At 41.9% G+C, this 14,638-nt stretch overlaps 1 protein-coding gene across 1 annotated transcript in view; it reads right to left on the bottom strand.

Annotated features, from left to right (window-relative positions):
• Positions 1–221, bottom strand: part of LOC123517997 — a 31,504-nt gene extending 31,283 nt beyond the window's left edge. Inside the window, 1 exon segment of the mRNA XM_045278499.1 lies at positions 7–221. Within this exon segment, the coding sequence (XP_045134434.1) occupies positions 7–221 (215 nt within the window).
• Between the last annotated feature and the right edge of the window lie 14,417 nt (positions 222–14,638).

The following is a 14,638-nucleotide window of genomic DNA, read 5'->3' as shown; positions in this document are numbered from 1 at the left end:
ATTAACCCCTGCGATCCTGGTGGCGAGGATTCCCGCCCGGGCGACAGAGTCCGGGTGGCGGGGGATTCCCGCTCGGGCGACACAGTCCGGGTGGCGGGGATTCCCGCTTTGGCTATTTTTGTGGCTAGTTGGGCGATTATCGCCGCGAATTTGCTACCCTGCCTTAGATCTCGCCCCATACACTTGACACACTGCATACTCAGTACCTCCCGCGCCACCATCATGGATAGACGTGAAAAGAAAGAAAACCCCGCGTTCGTTTCGCTGCCCGCTTCTGCCCCGCCTGCCATCCTCCACGATGCCTGTCCGTCTACCTCAACCCCTCGCGCTTCCTCGCGACCTATAAGAGGTAATATTAGGTTATCTGACTCTGCCCTAGATCAAGAGTTAGATGTCACTGTGTCCCCACTTTCCAGTGATGCCGAGGTGAGTGATGACGACGCATCACAGACAGAGTACGTCATGAGTGATGATGGCAGCGAAGTTTCTGTCTATGTATTTTTTGCGTCTGCAGCAGCATCATCTCATATAGTGAAAACACGAAAAAAAATATATAAATTCTGAAAATGTATAGAAAAAGGAACTAACATTTATATTTATTATATAGAAAATAAGTGTGACAGTGACACATTATTATACAAGTGTAAATATTATTATGTTATTTTAGTGTACGAGTGTTTTTCTGTTTGTGCCTTTGTGCCTTACAGAGTAAACAGTGTAAATAATTATCATTATGTTATTGTAGTGTAAGAGTGTTTATTATTACGGCTAGAAAATAAGTGAGTGACAGTGACACTTTTTTATATTGAAAATACGAAAAAATATATATAAACTCTGAAAATGTGTAGAAAAAAAGAACTAGTATTTACTATAACTTTATTTATTTTGTGTAACTCCCACACTCCACTGTAGGGCATAAATCCACTCTGGTTTGGTATGTGAACCACATATCTGGGGCTGCGGGGTGGGGCGCGGCAGTTGTGTCATCCATAGATGGCGGCTCAAGGCGGAGTAGTGGCCCAAGCCAGCCCACCCGCGCGAACACCTCACCGATTTAGGCCCGCGACCATGACCACTTCCACTCGTCATATCTCATCAACTAGAGCATATACAGAGCTGAGTGAGGTGTCACCTTGAGGAGGAGGCATGGCCGGTGAGTACAAAACCAAATTGAAGTTCATAGGTTAAGTAGTTTAGCCTTACGGATAAAGTGAAAACAGGTGATTTCTCGGATAATCAGCAAAATCGCCCGGAGTGAGAGAGCGACTGTGGGAGATAGGCCCGGGCAGGGTGAGAGTTTTTGACGCTACCACCCGGATCGGAGGGGTTAAGAAGCAAGGCACCAACTACAGGACATCCATCAGTTCACGGTGAAGGACAGTGAGTGAGTGAGGGAGAGTTGAAGAGTCAGGTCAGTGCTGTCAAAGAAGGTGTGGGCCTATGGAAACGAGAGCACAAAAGCGGCCAGAAAAATCACGTGGTCGCCAATCTTGGAATCGGTGCGCGCGGTGTGTTTAGCATGTGTTCCAAAATTTCGCATCCGGTATGAACATTCCTATTGTAAATACACTGAGGCGATTTTAAGCCACGCAGCTTCGTACTGCGTGCGTCGGGTGCCTCTCGTGTGAAACGGCCTTAAATCATTTTCAAAATATGAATTATTGCTTCCTGAAGAAGTAGCACCATAAATACAAGTAGCTTACATCAAATCAAACAAAAATCAAGTCTAGTACGTGGCTTAACCACACGCCCACTCCTTGTCAACTTTCCTTGTTCAAGATTCTCACTTTCATCATTCATCCTTACATCTTCCTCATCCTGTGTACAAAGCTGACTAGGAACGTCTGAAGTTTCAGTGGAAATATTTACATCATAGAAAATCTCTAAATCATGTAATTTCTGAGCAGGTCTACATAACAGCCCTTTGCCAGTTCTTACATTGACACATCTTACTATACCGTTACTGCCCATGGAAGTGAAGGAATTGTAGGGGGTTCCACCGAATACCAGAAGTGCGTATGGGTTCCGTGAGTTTGGAAAGTTTGAAAATCATTGCTTTAGAGGATAAATACAGCTTTTTTTTATGTACTACTTACGGTAGTACAACTTTACTAGATGTAGTACTTTAGTGCACTCGAAAGAATGAGACAACAATCATGATTCATGAAAAAATCAGCCTTGATTGTGTTTTCTAGGGAATTCTCCCAACATGTTAGCAGTCCTGTCTTAGGCAAAATTCCCTAAAGGCGGCGTCACACTAGCACTTTTCTGTTTTCTTTTTCTGTCAATTTTCTGACGACTGTCAACTTTTGCAGACGGTGGCCGTCACACACAAGCTTGCTTCCGCCTTGCCGCGCTTGTTGATTGTAAACAAACATGGCTCCTCATTCAACCCAGCAAGCCGCGGGTTTTTTGCACCTTATAATGTAATCAGCTGTTCTGTGATCCCAAAGGCAACGGTGACCTCTAATACTCTCTATGAGAAATTCGTCAGTATGTTTTGTCCACTGCTCATCTTGGCCAGCTACTTGGAAGTTGCCTTGGAAATATTCAAAAGCGTCGCACATTCGCACTCCTGAAATGTACACAAACAACTGAGGAACTTTTCATTGCTAGGCTAGAAGAAAAAATAATATGTATACAAATATATTTTCATCAATTCATTTAAATTTCTTGTCATGATAATAGCATTCTTCCGTTTAACAATAAAAATATTCTTTTAATAAAAGTGTTGATTAGAAACCATAGTTCTTATTTTGACTAAAAATTGGCGCTAGACGAAAACGATGCGATCTGTCTGACTCAAGACGACGGAAAGAGTTGACAGAAGAGTAAAAAGACGACGGAAATCGCCTGAGACGACGGAAAAAGTGCTAATGTGACGCCGCCTTAAGTCTACCATTGTTTTGACGTTAGACTATAAGGCACGCTCGAGTTGGTTCAACGCTCGACTTGTCCATAAACCTTACCAATCACAACTACGCTCATTCGTGCGACTCTCACTTGCTTCTGCATAGTACAGACTTAGATGTATATAATAGACTCCATATAGCATTCAATTTAAATATATATATATATATATATATATATATATATATATATATATATATATATATATATATATATATATATATGGGACACTTGCCGCTATGTGAAGCGGGCAGTTTTGTATTTTGGGATATTTCGACAAGGGGTTGCCCCCAATTGATCCGATATAGTGAGGGTCCATTGAATTAACTAAGCTTCTCGTCAAAATAATTCAAAATCTAATATCTAAGTCAAAAAGATCACACAAACATATTGGAAATTGGAACATCTCATCTTTCATATTTTTTAGCGACTATTTTGTTCTTTACACTGTTGAACATTTTAGCCTATCCTCTTTTCATCTATTTGTAATATTAGTTCTTGAGTGGCTTTACCTATTACAACATAGATGCTACCATGTTGGATTATGCTTGGTTGTTGCACGCTGAATTTCAGAGAAATGCGAAGGGATGATGAGCTGGTTAAAGAAGCGGCAATTCGGCTTCTTCCGTCCAACCCCATTCCTCTTCATTACTTATACTTCAGTATAAAGAAGCCTGTTCATATCAGATGGGAAGCTGTAGTTGGCACCACGAAGATAGGGAAGTAACTTCTTTCGCTGTCCATCGGTGGACGTATGCCCTTGTGCACGAGCACTGCTCACACGCGTCTCACGCATGTGCACGAGCGCTGCTCACACGCGTCTCACACATTGGTACTTTTGTGGTGGAGTGTCCCAGTCTATTGAACCTACGGGAACAATGTTTCGCTATCGTGATATAAATGGGGCTTTCCAGATGATGACTGCAAGGAGTTTTTATGACCCTTGCGACAGTTTCATGAATTGAAAAATCATCTATGTGTTGTGACCAAGATTTCTCACGACTATTTCAGTATACCATAAAAATTTGCAGATGACTCGAAAATACATAATTACAACATCCATTGCAACAATTTAGTACACTCATATAACACATGCCACACAATGATTTTCACGATTTTAATCGTTGCGAATGAATTCAGAAACATCTATCTTATCAAGTTATGCAATATTTATATTTGCAACATTATCAATTGCAAAGATATACCACCGCTGCCACCAGTTGTCGTGTCTGCAAGTTGTACGATCTTGTTGCGTCCCTAATCTTCAAACTGCTTTTGTCGGTTCAAAGGAACGCCTCTGAGTTTTTTTATAAACTTTACTTAATCATATTATTTACAAACATTTACACTTTACGACCCTTACGACAACAAAGAAAACCAAGAAAACCACGAAAATGTAATCATTCTCTACACTCAAAGTGCACCTTTAAATGCCTCAGATTCTGTCACATTATACCGTGAACTCAATTCATTAAACACACTCAATAACTGCATTGATAGTAACAACTCTTTCTTTACTCTCTCTCTCTCTCTCTCTCTCTCTCTCTCTCTCTCTCTCTCTCTCTCTCTCTCTCTCTCTCTCTCTCTCTCTTACACCTAATATACACACTTGACTTCTCGTCTCCACAACAACTTCCGCTTTTACAGTGTTATTTCAAATATCTTCAGTAATATCAACTAATATCAGGAACAAAGCCTTCCCCATCGCTTGTCGGTAACCGCCTCGTCCATACCATTTGTTTCTGGCGACCTCTGATTACTACCAGACATGGGGAGAAGGTTCCAGAAGCTTCTTGTAATCTACTGTTCGTCTCTGGGTATATTTGTCTTGTCATGACTCACCGCCTCTTGTTGTTCTCTTCGGTGGTCAAATTAGTGATAGTGTCTTATAATTTTGGTACCTGCTTTCGTGTCTCTCATGTTTCTTCATTAATATTCTCCTTCTTACTTCCATCTTCATCTCTTCATTCTTGTTATCTTCTTTCTTACGTATTTCATTTCTTCTCGATTTTCATGTCACAACACATGAAAAGCCAACGTTGTGATCTTTGAAAATATTCCTGATGAAAGTATGTAATCCCAAGGCGTTTCCAATTACAGAGAGAATCAGAACGTTACGCAATTATCGTTTTTAAAGTGATAACAGCAATGTTTGCGTTCACATTCGAAGAAGACAGTCTGAAATAAGGCATGGAAAGCCAGCCCGCATTACCTGATGTAGAGCTGGTGAAGACGACGACCTTCCATCGACAAAGATGATGAGATTACAACGAATAGAGGAAGCATCTTTCCGTGGCCATAGTACATCTTCATAACCACCTGAAAAATGCACATATCCTTCAAAACTGATGATTATTTCTTAGTCTTCCGAATGTGTTTAAAAAACGAGTGAGTTTTGGCTACCTCCCCGTATATTCCCTCAAATTTATAATCCATTAAAAGATATGAAACTAAATTATATTTCAGGAAATGCTTTATATTTTCCATAAATGAATTTATGTATGCAGTTTGTTTTTGTATTTTCAGTGCTCACAAATTCACACAAACATGCAAATTCTTATGGACAGCACTGTCTGATAGTGATAACCTTTTCTTTCTGTAGGTAAAAGTGATGGCGACAAAGATCTTGTTACAAATGTGGCAGCTGCAACTGAGACCCACAGCAGAGCCCCAAGAGACAGCAACATCTCTTACCTGAACGTGCGGGAAAAAAAAAAAACGAACAACTGATATCTCTCTCTCTCTCTCTCTCTCTCTCTCTCTCTCTCTCTCTCTCTCTCTCTCTCTCTCTCTCTCTCTCTCTCTCTCTCTCTCTCTCTCTCTCTCTCTCTCTCTGGAAAACCAAAAGAACATACGAAAACAAAGAAAGCTGTAAGAAGCCTACGAGTGTTAGTCCCTGTATGAAACTTACCTACCTGTTTGCACATATCATCCCCATCCATTTTTATGTAGGAGAAAAGCCAGCTAAGGGCAACAAAATATTGAAAAAAAAAGGCCCATTTGAATGCTGGTTTCCTTAGAGAAAAGCAGAGTTAGCCAAAAGTCTGGAAAAAAAAATTGTCTTGATATCTCCCTCTCAAAAGAAGTTAAGTCGTAAGAAGACGAAAATACAGAAGCAGGCATACAATTCCAGAGTTTACCAGAGAAAGATATGAATGATTGAGAGTACTGGTTAATTCTTCCAATAGAGAGTTGGACAGAATAGGGATGAGAGGAAGATGAAAACTTTGTGTAGCGAGGCCGCAGGACGAGGCATGCATTTAGTAAGGATCAGTAGAGCACTTAAAAGCATGAAAATAGCGATAAGACAGAAAGAGATGCAACATTTCGGCGGTGAGAAAGAGGCTGAAGACAGTCAGTCAGAGGAGGGGAGTTGATGAGACGAATAGCTTTGGATTCCACCCTATCTAATAAAACTGTGTGAGTGGAACCATCCCCCAAACATGCGAAGGGGCGGATAAGGCACTTATACAGAGTTAGCAGTTAGAAGGACGAGAAAAACTGGCGAAGATGCCTCTATTCCATTCATCTACCACTCTTTTTGTAGCGACCCAAATGATCATGGCACCTCCCTCAACTTTTTCTTCACTAACTTCTGCAACATTTGTGGTCTTAGATATAATTTTCAATTTGTAGAACATCACCTATGTTCATCTTCATTTCCTCACCGAAACACAGTTGTCTGAGGCAAGTGATATTAGCCCATTTTCTGCTTCCTCCTACTTTCTCTATCGTCATTTTTGTTGCAAAGTTGGATGTTGTGTCTATGTGAACAACGACTTAATTTGCTCTTGTGGTGACGCTCTTGAATCTTCCAAGTTTTCCACCATCTGGCTTCGACTCTCTAACTAAATTTATCTGTGTTGTCTATCCCCAGCCCTAACTCCTCTGACTATAGTAAATTCTTTGACTATTTAACTTCCAAAGTGGAGTACATTCTATCCCTCTATCTTCTCGCGGAGATCTACATCCTTGGAGATTTCGATGTTCACCACCAGCTTTGGCTTTCTTTTCCCTTCACTGGCCATCCTGGTGAACTAGCCTACAACTTTTCTATCCTAGATGACCTAGAGCAAATGGTGCAACATCCTACTCGTATTCCTGACCGTCTTGGAGATACACCCAATATTCTTGATTTTTTCTTTACCTATTATCCTTCTGTTTATGCTGTTACCCTGTCTTCTCCGTTGGGGTCCTCCGATCACAACCTCATATCATTATATTGTCCTGTTTCTCCAATCCCTCTTCAGGATCCCCCCAAAGTGAAGGTGCCTCTGGCGTTTTGCCTCTGCCAGTTGGGGGGGACCTGAGGAGGTATTATGGTGGAGTGATTACGGTTTCTGTGTCAGAGAACCATCTCTGTGCTGAACGTATAATAGAGGTGGTAGTGTCAGTAATGGAAGCATACATTCCTCACTCTTTTTCTCAGTCTAAACCTTCTAAATCTTGGTTTAACACAGCCAGTTCTCAGACTATACATGATAAAGAGGTTGCCCACAAAAGGTACTTGAGCCTTCCATCACCTGAATCTCATGCACTTAATATTCCTACCCGGAATCATGCCAAGTCTATTCTTCGGCTTGCCAAACACTCCATAAATAGAAATGTCAAAATTTTTCAGACTCCAACTCTCCTCGAGACCTCTGGCATCTGGCCAAAAACATCTCCAATAACTTTACTTCTTCATCTTTCCCTCCTTTGTTTCTTCCTGATGGCACCACTGCCATCTCATCTGTCTCAAAAGCTGAACTCTTCTCTCAAACCTTTGCTAGCAACTCCACTTGGATGATTCGGAGCTTGTCCCTCCCTCTTCTCCCTCTGACTATTTCGTAATGATGCTTTCCATGCCCTCGCTGGCCGAAACCCTCGGAAAGCTTATGGACCTGATAGGGCCCCTCCTATTGTTCTCAAACATTGTACTTCCGTGCTTGGACTTTGCCTGGCCGAACTCTTTCAACTATGTCTATCGATTTTTACCTTCCCTTCGTTCTGGAATTTTACTTGCATTCAGCCTGTTCCTAAAAAGAATGAACGTTCTAATCCGTCAAACTACCGCCCTATAGCTTTAATCTCTTGCTTCTCTAAAGTTTTTTTAATCTATTCTCAATAGGAAGATTTTTAAACATGTCGCTTCACAATCTTCTATCTGATTGCCAGTATGGCTTCCGCCAGGATCGCTCTGCTGGTGATCTTCTGGCTTTCCTTGCTGAGTCTTGGTTATTCTCTTTTAAAGATTTCCGTGAAACTTTTGCTGTTGTGTTAAGGCCACGTCACACGATGCGTGCGTGTTTGTCCCCGGCGGTCCCCGCAACACACCAGAGTGCGGTGCATGGGTTAAAAGTCGCACACCACGAGCCTTCCCGGCAATGTTGGGTTCACGCAGCGAATGTCAGAGGGTGACGCGACATCACCACCTCATCATGACAGTGAGAGTGCCTACATAGTAACATTAGATTTTTTTTTTCATACTACTCTTACCTGCAATACATCAGATTATTATAAACTACTGCTGTACCGGAAAGGAAAAAAACTTATAGATCAATAAATTTAAATACAGTGTACATTGTTATCTTAATTATTTACCTTCATGTAGTCATCCTTTAGTACATCGTAGATAGCTTGACAGGTCTCTAGTATTATGACGCTGAGGGATGTTCTTGATATTCTGGCGTGGTAAAGTAGCCTGGTGAATGAACAGCCTGTAGCCAGAAACAGAAGTGTTGCGTCAAGTCTGGCTCCTGCTGAAACACTTTCCCGCATTGTTGTGTCCTGTCTTTCTATTAGGGGCCTTGTTTTTTTTTCCAGTAGGATGTGAAAAACAGTCACAGGCAGCCTCGTATAGTTTTTAAAAGCTCCATCGCCTTTATTTCTAGTGCGCTGAATATCTGCTGGTAGCTGCCTAAAGTTTGTCTTCGAAGAAGCCATTGTCTCGCCCATATTCTTCTATTCCTTTTCTTCTTGATAGCACAAGCCAGCACAATAGCCCAGAGAGCAGTTGTGCGTGGGCATGGCATTGTCTCGGGTTAGTGGTGAGCGGATGTCAGGTGTCACCCATCCCACATTAGCCAGCCGTGGCGCGCATTGGGACAATGAGTCATCGTGTGACCGCATGATGGGGCAAAGGGCACGAATGTGATTTACCCGCAAGACCCGCCCAGACACCAAGCGACAAAAGACGCATCGTGTGACGTGGCCTCAAGATATCCGATTGGGGCAGAAAAAAACTTAGGAGTGTCCAATGCTTCAAAACTCAATTCCTCCTTCTATTAACTCGACACAACCTTCCAGACAATTATCCCCTCTTCTTCAATGACACTCAACTGTTTCCCTCTTCCACAATGGATATCCTCTGACTGTCCTTCACTCATAATCTTAACTGGAAACTTGACACCTCAACTCTTGCTAAAAGTAGCTTCTATGAAGTTGGGCGTTCTGCGGTGTCTCTGCCAGTTTTCTTGTCCCTCCAACTACTAACTCTGTACAAGGGCCTTATCCTTCCTTGTATGGAGTACTCTTCGCATGTCTGGGAGGGGGCGTGTTCCACTCACACAGTTTTATTAGATAGGATGGAATCAAAAGCTATTCGTCTCATAAACTCCCGTCCTCTGACTGACTGTCTTCAGCCTCTCTCTCACCGCTGAAATGTTGCTTCTCTTTCCATCTTTTATCGCTATTTTCATGCTAACTGCTCTACTGATCTTGCTAACTGCATGCCTTCCCTCCTCCTGTGGCCTCGCTGCACAAGGCTTTCTTCCTCTCATCCATATTATGTTTAACCCTCTAATACAAGCTTTAACCAGTATTCTCAATCATTCATGCCTTTCACTGGTAAACTTTGGAACTGTCTACCTGCTTTTGTATTTCCATCTTCCTACGACATGACTTCTTTTAAGAGAGAGGTGTCAAGACATTTGCCCCTGGCTTCTGGCTGACTTTCGGATCTTTTAGGGAACCTGCAGTTCTAGTGTTTTTTTTTTTTTTTTTTTTAACATTTTGTTGCCCTTGGCAGTTTTCCCTCTTGCATAAAAAAAAAAAAAAATTGGGTGAGACACATATAGCTGAGAACGTGAATCACGGGAGACATCCACAAAACAGGCTGACTCGGGAAGACATTCAACTCGATACCAACACCTCAACATCAAAGACTGGGGACACAAATCCAATGGAAGAAAACCAGTATCCACCAGTGAGGTAGAAATTGGGGATAAGTGAAATGCACCAGTTGCCGGCATTATGTTCACGCTTTCCCTACGGTGAGATGCTACCTCCGCTGTCCTTACTTTGACGGTTGGATTGACGCTGTCCGTGCACCTCTGAAGTTTTACAGCGTCTTGGTGGGTAATATCGATGGCGTACGTGCACCTAGACGCGACCAAAGCTTGCAATGGACCCATATCCTCTGCACCTTCTGACATCTCAGAGAGAAGGATTCAAGCAGTCCAGACCCAAGCTGCTGCTGCTCAAGACACCTTCTCGTACTCCCACAGCTAGACCCTCAGTCTATAACATCTCAAGTCTTCTCTAACTTAAAATCAATTCAATTGATTTTTCCCTACTATATAATAGTTACTTTTTTTCCCTAATAGCCTTCTTTTAATATTTTTTAGCTTACTTACGATATTGCTTCGATGTCAGTTATTTAAACTACAGTTTTTGTTGCTTTTTAAGTCGTTTTTAGTAGCACCATATAACCGAGAAGTCAAATCAACGAGTCATAAAGAATACGCAGCGATCGTTTTGGGAAGACTAACTCCTCGATTACATCTAAGAACCCATTCATACAAGTGTGGAAAAGAGTTAGTAAGACTTCTAATTTGCTTTCAGCTCCATTCACTCCTGTACCGTCTCTTGCTGGTGAAATGGTGACTTATTTTAATATGGTTGCTGACGTATTTGCAGATTACTTTACTATTGTTTCCAGGAAGGATCCTACATAGTAATTCGCCTATGCCACACCATCGTCACCATTTGAAATCTCGTGGAATTAAACTTTGCTTCTAAACGAGAAGAGGGAGGGAATAAATCTAAATATCCTCTTTTCCATCTCATAACTAACGATCGTTTATGTCAGTGCAGTAATTCATCACAAGGACGTTGATTAGATCTGTTATGGATTACGCCACATATCTGTTAGTATTATTTTTTGTTATATACCTCTAACTCTATTTGGAATGTTCATTTTCCCTTTTCTTAAAGAGTTGCCTTAATAATCCCCATACCGATACATGGAAAGGCTCAACAGTTGGCCACTAGTTATCGGTCCATTTCCTTAGCCGCTTGCACCTGTTTTGTCAGGCTTGTGTGGTAGTAAAGTTGCTTTCACAAGAGCGGTTTTCTCCCGTGTGGATCATGCCGAACAGCAGCCGCATGGCATCCGAGGCTGGTTTCATACGAATGGTTTTCACGGTGCAGCGATTGCCACAGATTATTCCTCTCAGAATCCACTTCGGTATCTCCTTGTCACACTTATAGATTTAGTGAGAAAACCGAAAAAGATATGTTTTCCTATTATATTGCTAAGAAAACTCGTAAATTTAGTGAGAAAACCAAAAAAGATGTTTTCCCATTATATTACTAAGAAAGCTCATAAATTTAGTCAGAAAACGATATGTTTTCTTCCATATTCTGCTATAAAAGAATTATAAATTTTGTGAGAAAACAAGTCATTTCTGCTTTTCTCAATATCTTACTAAGAAAACTCATAAATTTAGAAATAACTACACCTCGCCGCACGCGAGAATCACCGACCGTTTAAAAGCTTCCATAGTAATGACCATCGAAACCGTTGTGCGGCATTCCGGCCGTTCCGGTCTGCTGCGGCTGTTGCAATGGCAAGACTGTCGTTCCGGCCTCGTGTGAACACGTCCATAAGAGTCTATGTTATGTTAAGGGAGACTTTTCTATCCAAGATTCTCTCTCTCTCTCTCTCTCTCTCTCTCTCTCTCTCTCTCTCTCTCTCTCTCTCTCTCTCTCTCTCTCTCTCTCTCTCTCTCTCTCTCTCTCTCTCTCTCTCTCTCTCTCTCTCTCTCTCTCTCTCTCTCTCTCTCTCTCTCTCTCTCTCTCTCTCTCTCTCTCTCTCTCTCTCTCTCTCTCTCTCTCTCTCTCTCTCTCTCTCTCTCTCTCTCTCTCTCTCTCTCTCTCTCTCTCTCTCTCTCTCTCTGTGTGTGTGTGTGTGTGTGTGTGTGTGTGTGAGAGAGAGAGAGAGAGAGAGAGAGAGAGAGAGAGAGAGAGAGAGAGGATCTTGATACAACAAATCTCATAGGAGATTAAATGCAAAATTCACTCCCTCGAAAGCTGTAAATGACCATATGAAAAAAATAAATAAATAAATGAATAAATAAAAGAAAAAAAAAATATATATATATATATATATATATATATATATATATATATATATATATATATATATATATATATATATATTAGAGAGTGGATTCATTTGCGCATCCCTAGGAAAAGGGAATCACCGTAAAGAATTTCTGTATCACTGGGTATCAGTAATTGCATCAGGAAAACCATATATCATTTTCAATAACAAAAAGATAACCTTGTTTACTTTTGGGACGCTTGATGTTATTGAATTATCTTCTGACGTTTATATAAATCATTGCTATTAAGATCATCATTGAGTATATCTTGTAAATATGATATGCATATTCTCTCTCTCTCTCTCTCTCTCTCTCTCTCTCTCTCTCTCTCTCTCTCTCTCTCTCTCTCTCTCTCTCTCTCTCTCTCTCTCTCTCTCTCTCTCTCTCTCTCTCTCTCTCTCTCTCTCTCTCTCTCTCTCTCTCTTCTTACTCCAACTAATCCATGCATTCCCTTTCCCCCGCTCTTCTCCCCAATCGCGCTAACACCACCTCCCACGACCCCTCGTTAAAGCCGCCCACCGACCCCTTCCTCTCGCCGCTGATGAGTGACGGCTAAGTAAAAAGTCCGATGATGCCTCGTGCCTCCAAATGTCACGCCAATCACGCGCCCGACACCTTAGAATTCTACTGACAGCAGGACAGATAAAAAATATTAATCGCCGAAATGTTTCTAATGTGTTCTGAACTCTTCCGTTGCTGAGCTTTTCCTTTATGTAATTCACCTCGATCGCCTGCTGGTCACCCAGCCAGTCTTCCCCATTACGGAGCGAGCTCAGAGCTCATAGACCGATCTGCGGGTAGGACTGAGACCACAACACACTCCACACACCGGAAAGCGAGGCCACAACCCCTCGAGTTACATCCCGTACCTATTTACTGCTAGGTGAACAGGGGCTACACATTAAGAGGCTTGCCCATTTGGCTCGCCGCGCCGAGATTCGAACCCGGCCCTCTCGATTGTGAGTCGAGCGTGCTAACCACTACACTACGCGGTATAATGTGTGTGTGTGTGTGTGTGTGTGTGTGTGTGTGTGTGTGTGTGTGTGTGTGTGTGTGTGTGTGTGTGATCCTTAAATTACTCTTTTCGAAATGCAGTATGATAAACACTTCTTAGTTAAGGCGGAGTAATGTAATGTAATGTTCTACCGTATGATGTATTGCGACCATGGGTATTGTTACGCACTACCCCACGCCACGCTCAGTCGTTCCCAACACAGCTTCGGGGACAGACTCTGCCTGGCAATCCGCTTGCCTTTTTTGACTGGTTCGCCTGTCCTGCACAGCCAGTCTAGTTCTACAGTCTACAGTCACACTCCAGTTGTGTAGACTGTAATTCTACATCATCACGCTTGCCACAAGCTTCATCTAGCCGCTACCAACTACTTCTTAAGTCTCCACGGCTACTCGCTACCAAGCTACCAAGCCTTCAGTACGCTTTGTATCCTACAAATAAACACAGGGAAGCTCTCCCAGTGTTTCTCTTCAACCACACCAGAACATATTGATGGTGCCAGCGGTACCAGGACAGCAGTTTCTCCAACGATGATTTAGAGAAATAGAGGCAGGAAGGAAGAAGTAACAGCGACTGATTTTACTTTTCTGAACAGTTTTCTTGGGAGAGAGAGAGAGAGAGAGAGAGAGAGAGAGAGAAATCTGGTGGCGTGCTAACTTTTCAGATTTAGGTTTATACTTTTGTGGCATTTCATCCGTCATTAAAGTTATGACGGGAACGGTTTGATACTTTTCAAAAATGCCTCTTAGTAATTCTGAAATATAATGTTTTGTCATATAATCTGTATCTCTCAGTTCTTCCTCCTTTGTTCACTTACTTTCCTTTTGAGTCACGTACTGTTTGGTCCGTGTGTGTGTGTGCGTGTGTGTGTGTGTGTGTGTGTGTGTGTGTGTGTGTGTGTGTGTGTGTGTGTGTGTGTATTTGTGTGTGTATGTTTGTTAGTGATGTATCTGATACTAAATTATAGGGATCAGAGGAGGCGGAGGCGAAGCCGGATATGTATTCTAATAAAATAGGTTTGGATAAATGTGTGGAGTTTTGAATATCATTTTTTTGCGGATGCTGATGCAGATGCGGATCATTTACACAGTCATATGTGTGGTTGTGGATGCGGATGCAGATTTTTCTAAATATCACAATCATTTATATATCATTAATCATATATTATTGAGTGACGATTTTCACTCACACCTAAATATCTATGTACCAATGCATATTATGTAGTACGTATATACATAGTGCTTAGCTACATTTGAGTGTGTTACCAGGATGCGGGACAGAGACCCAACTCCTCATGTGACTTCGAATATCTCTCTCTCTCTCTCTCTCTCTCTCTCTCTCTCTCTCT

The sequence above is a fragment of the Portunus trituberculatus genome, chromosome 43, assembly GCF_017591435.1.
Source record: "Portunus trituberculatus isolate SZX2019 chromosome 43, ASM1759143v1, whole genome shotgun sequence".
Classification (NCBI taxonomy): domain Eukaryota; kingdom Metazoa; phylum Arthropoda; class Malacostraca; order Decapoda; family Portunidae; genus Portunus; species Portunus trituberculatus.
Note: the sequence above shows the minus strand (reverse complement) of the source record. Positions and strands in the feature narration are given on the sequence as shown.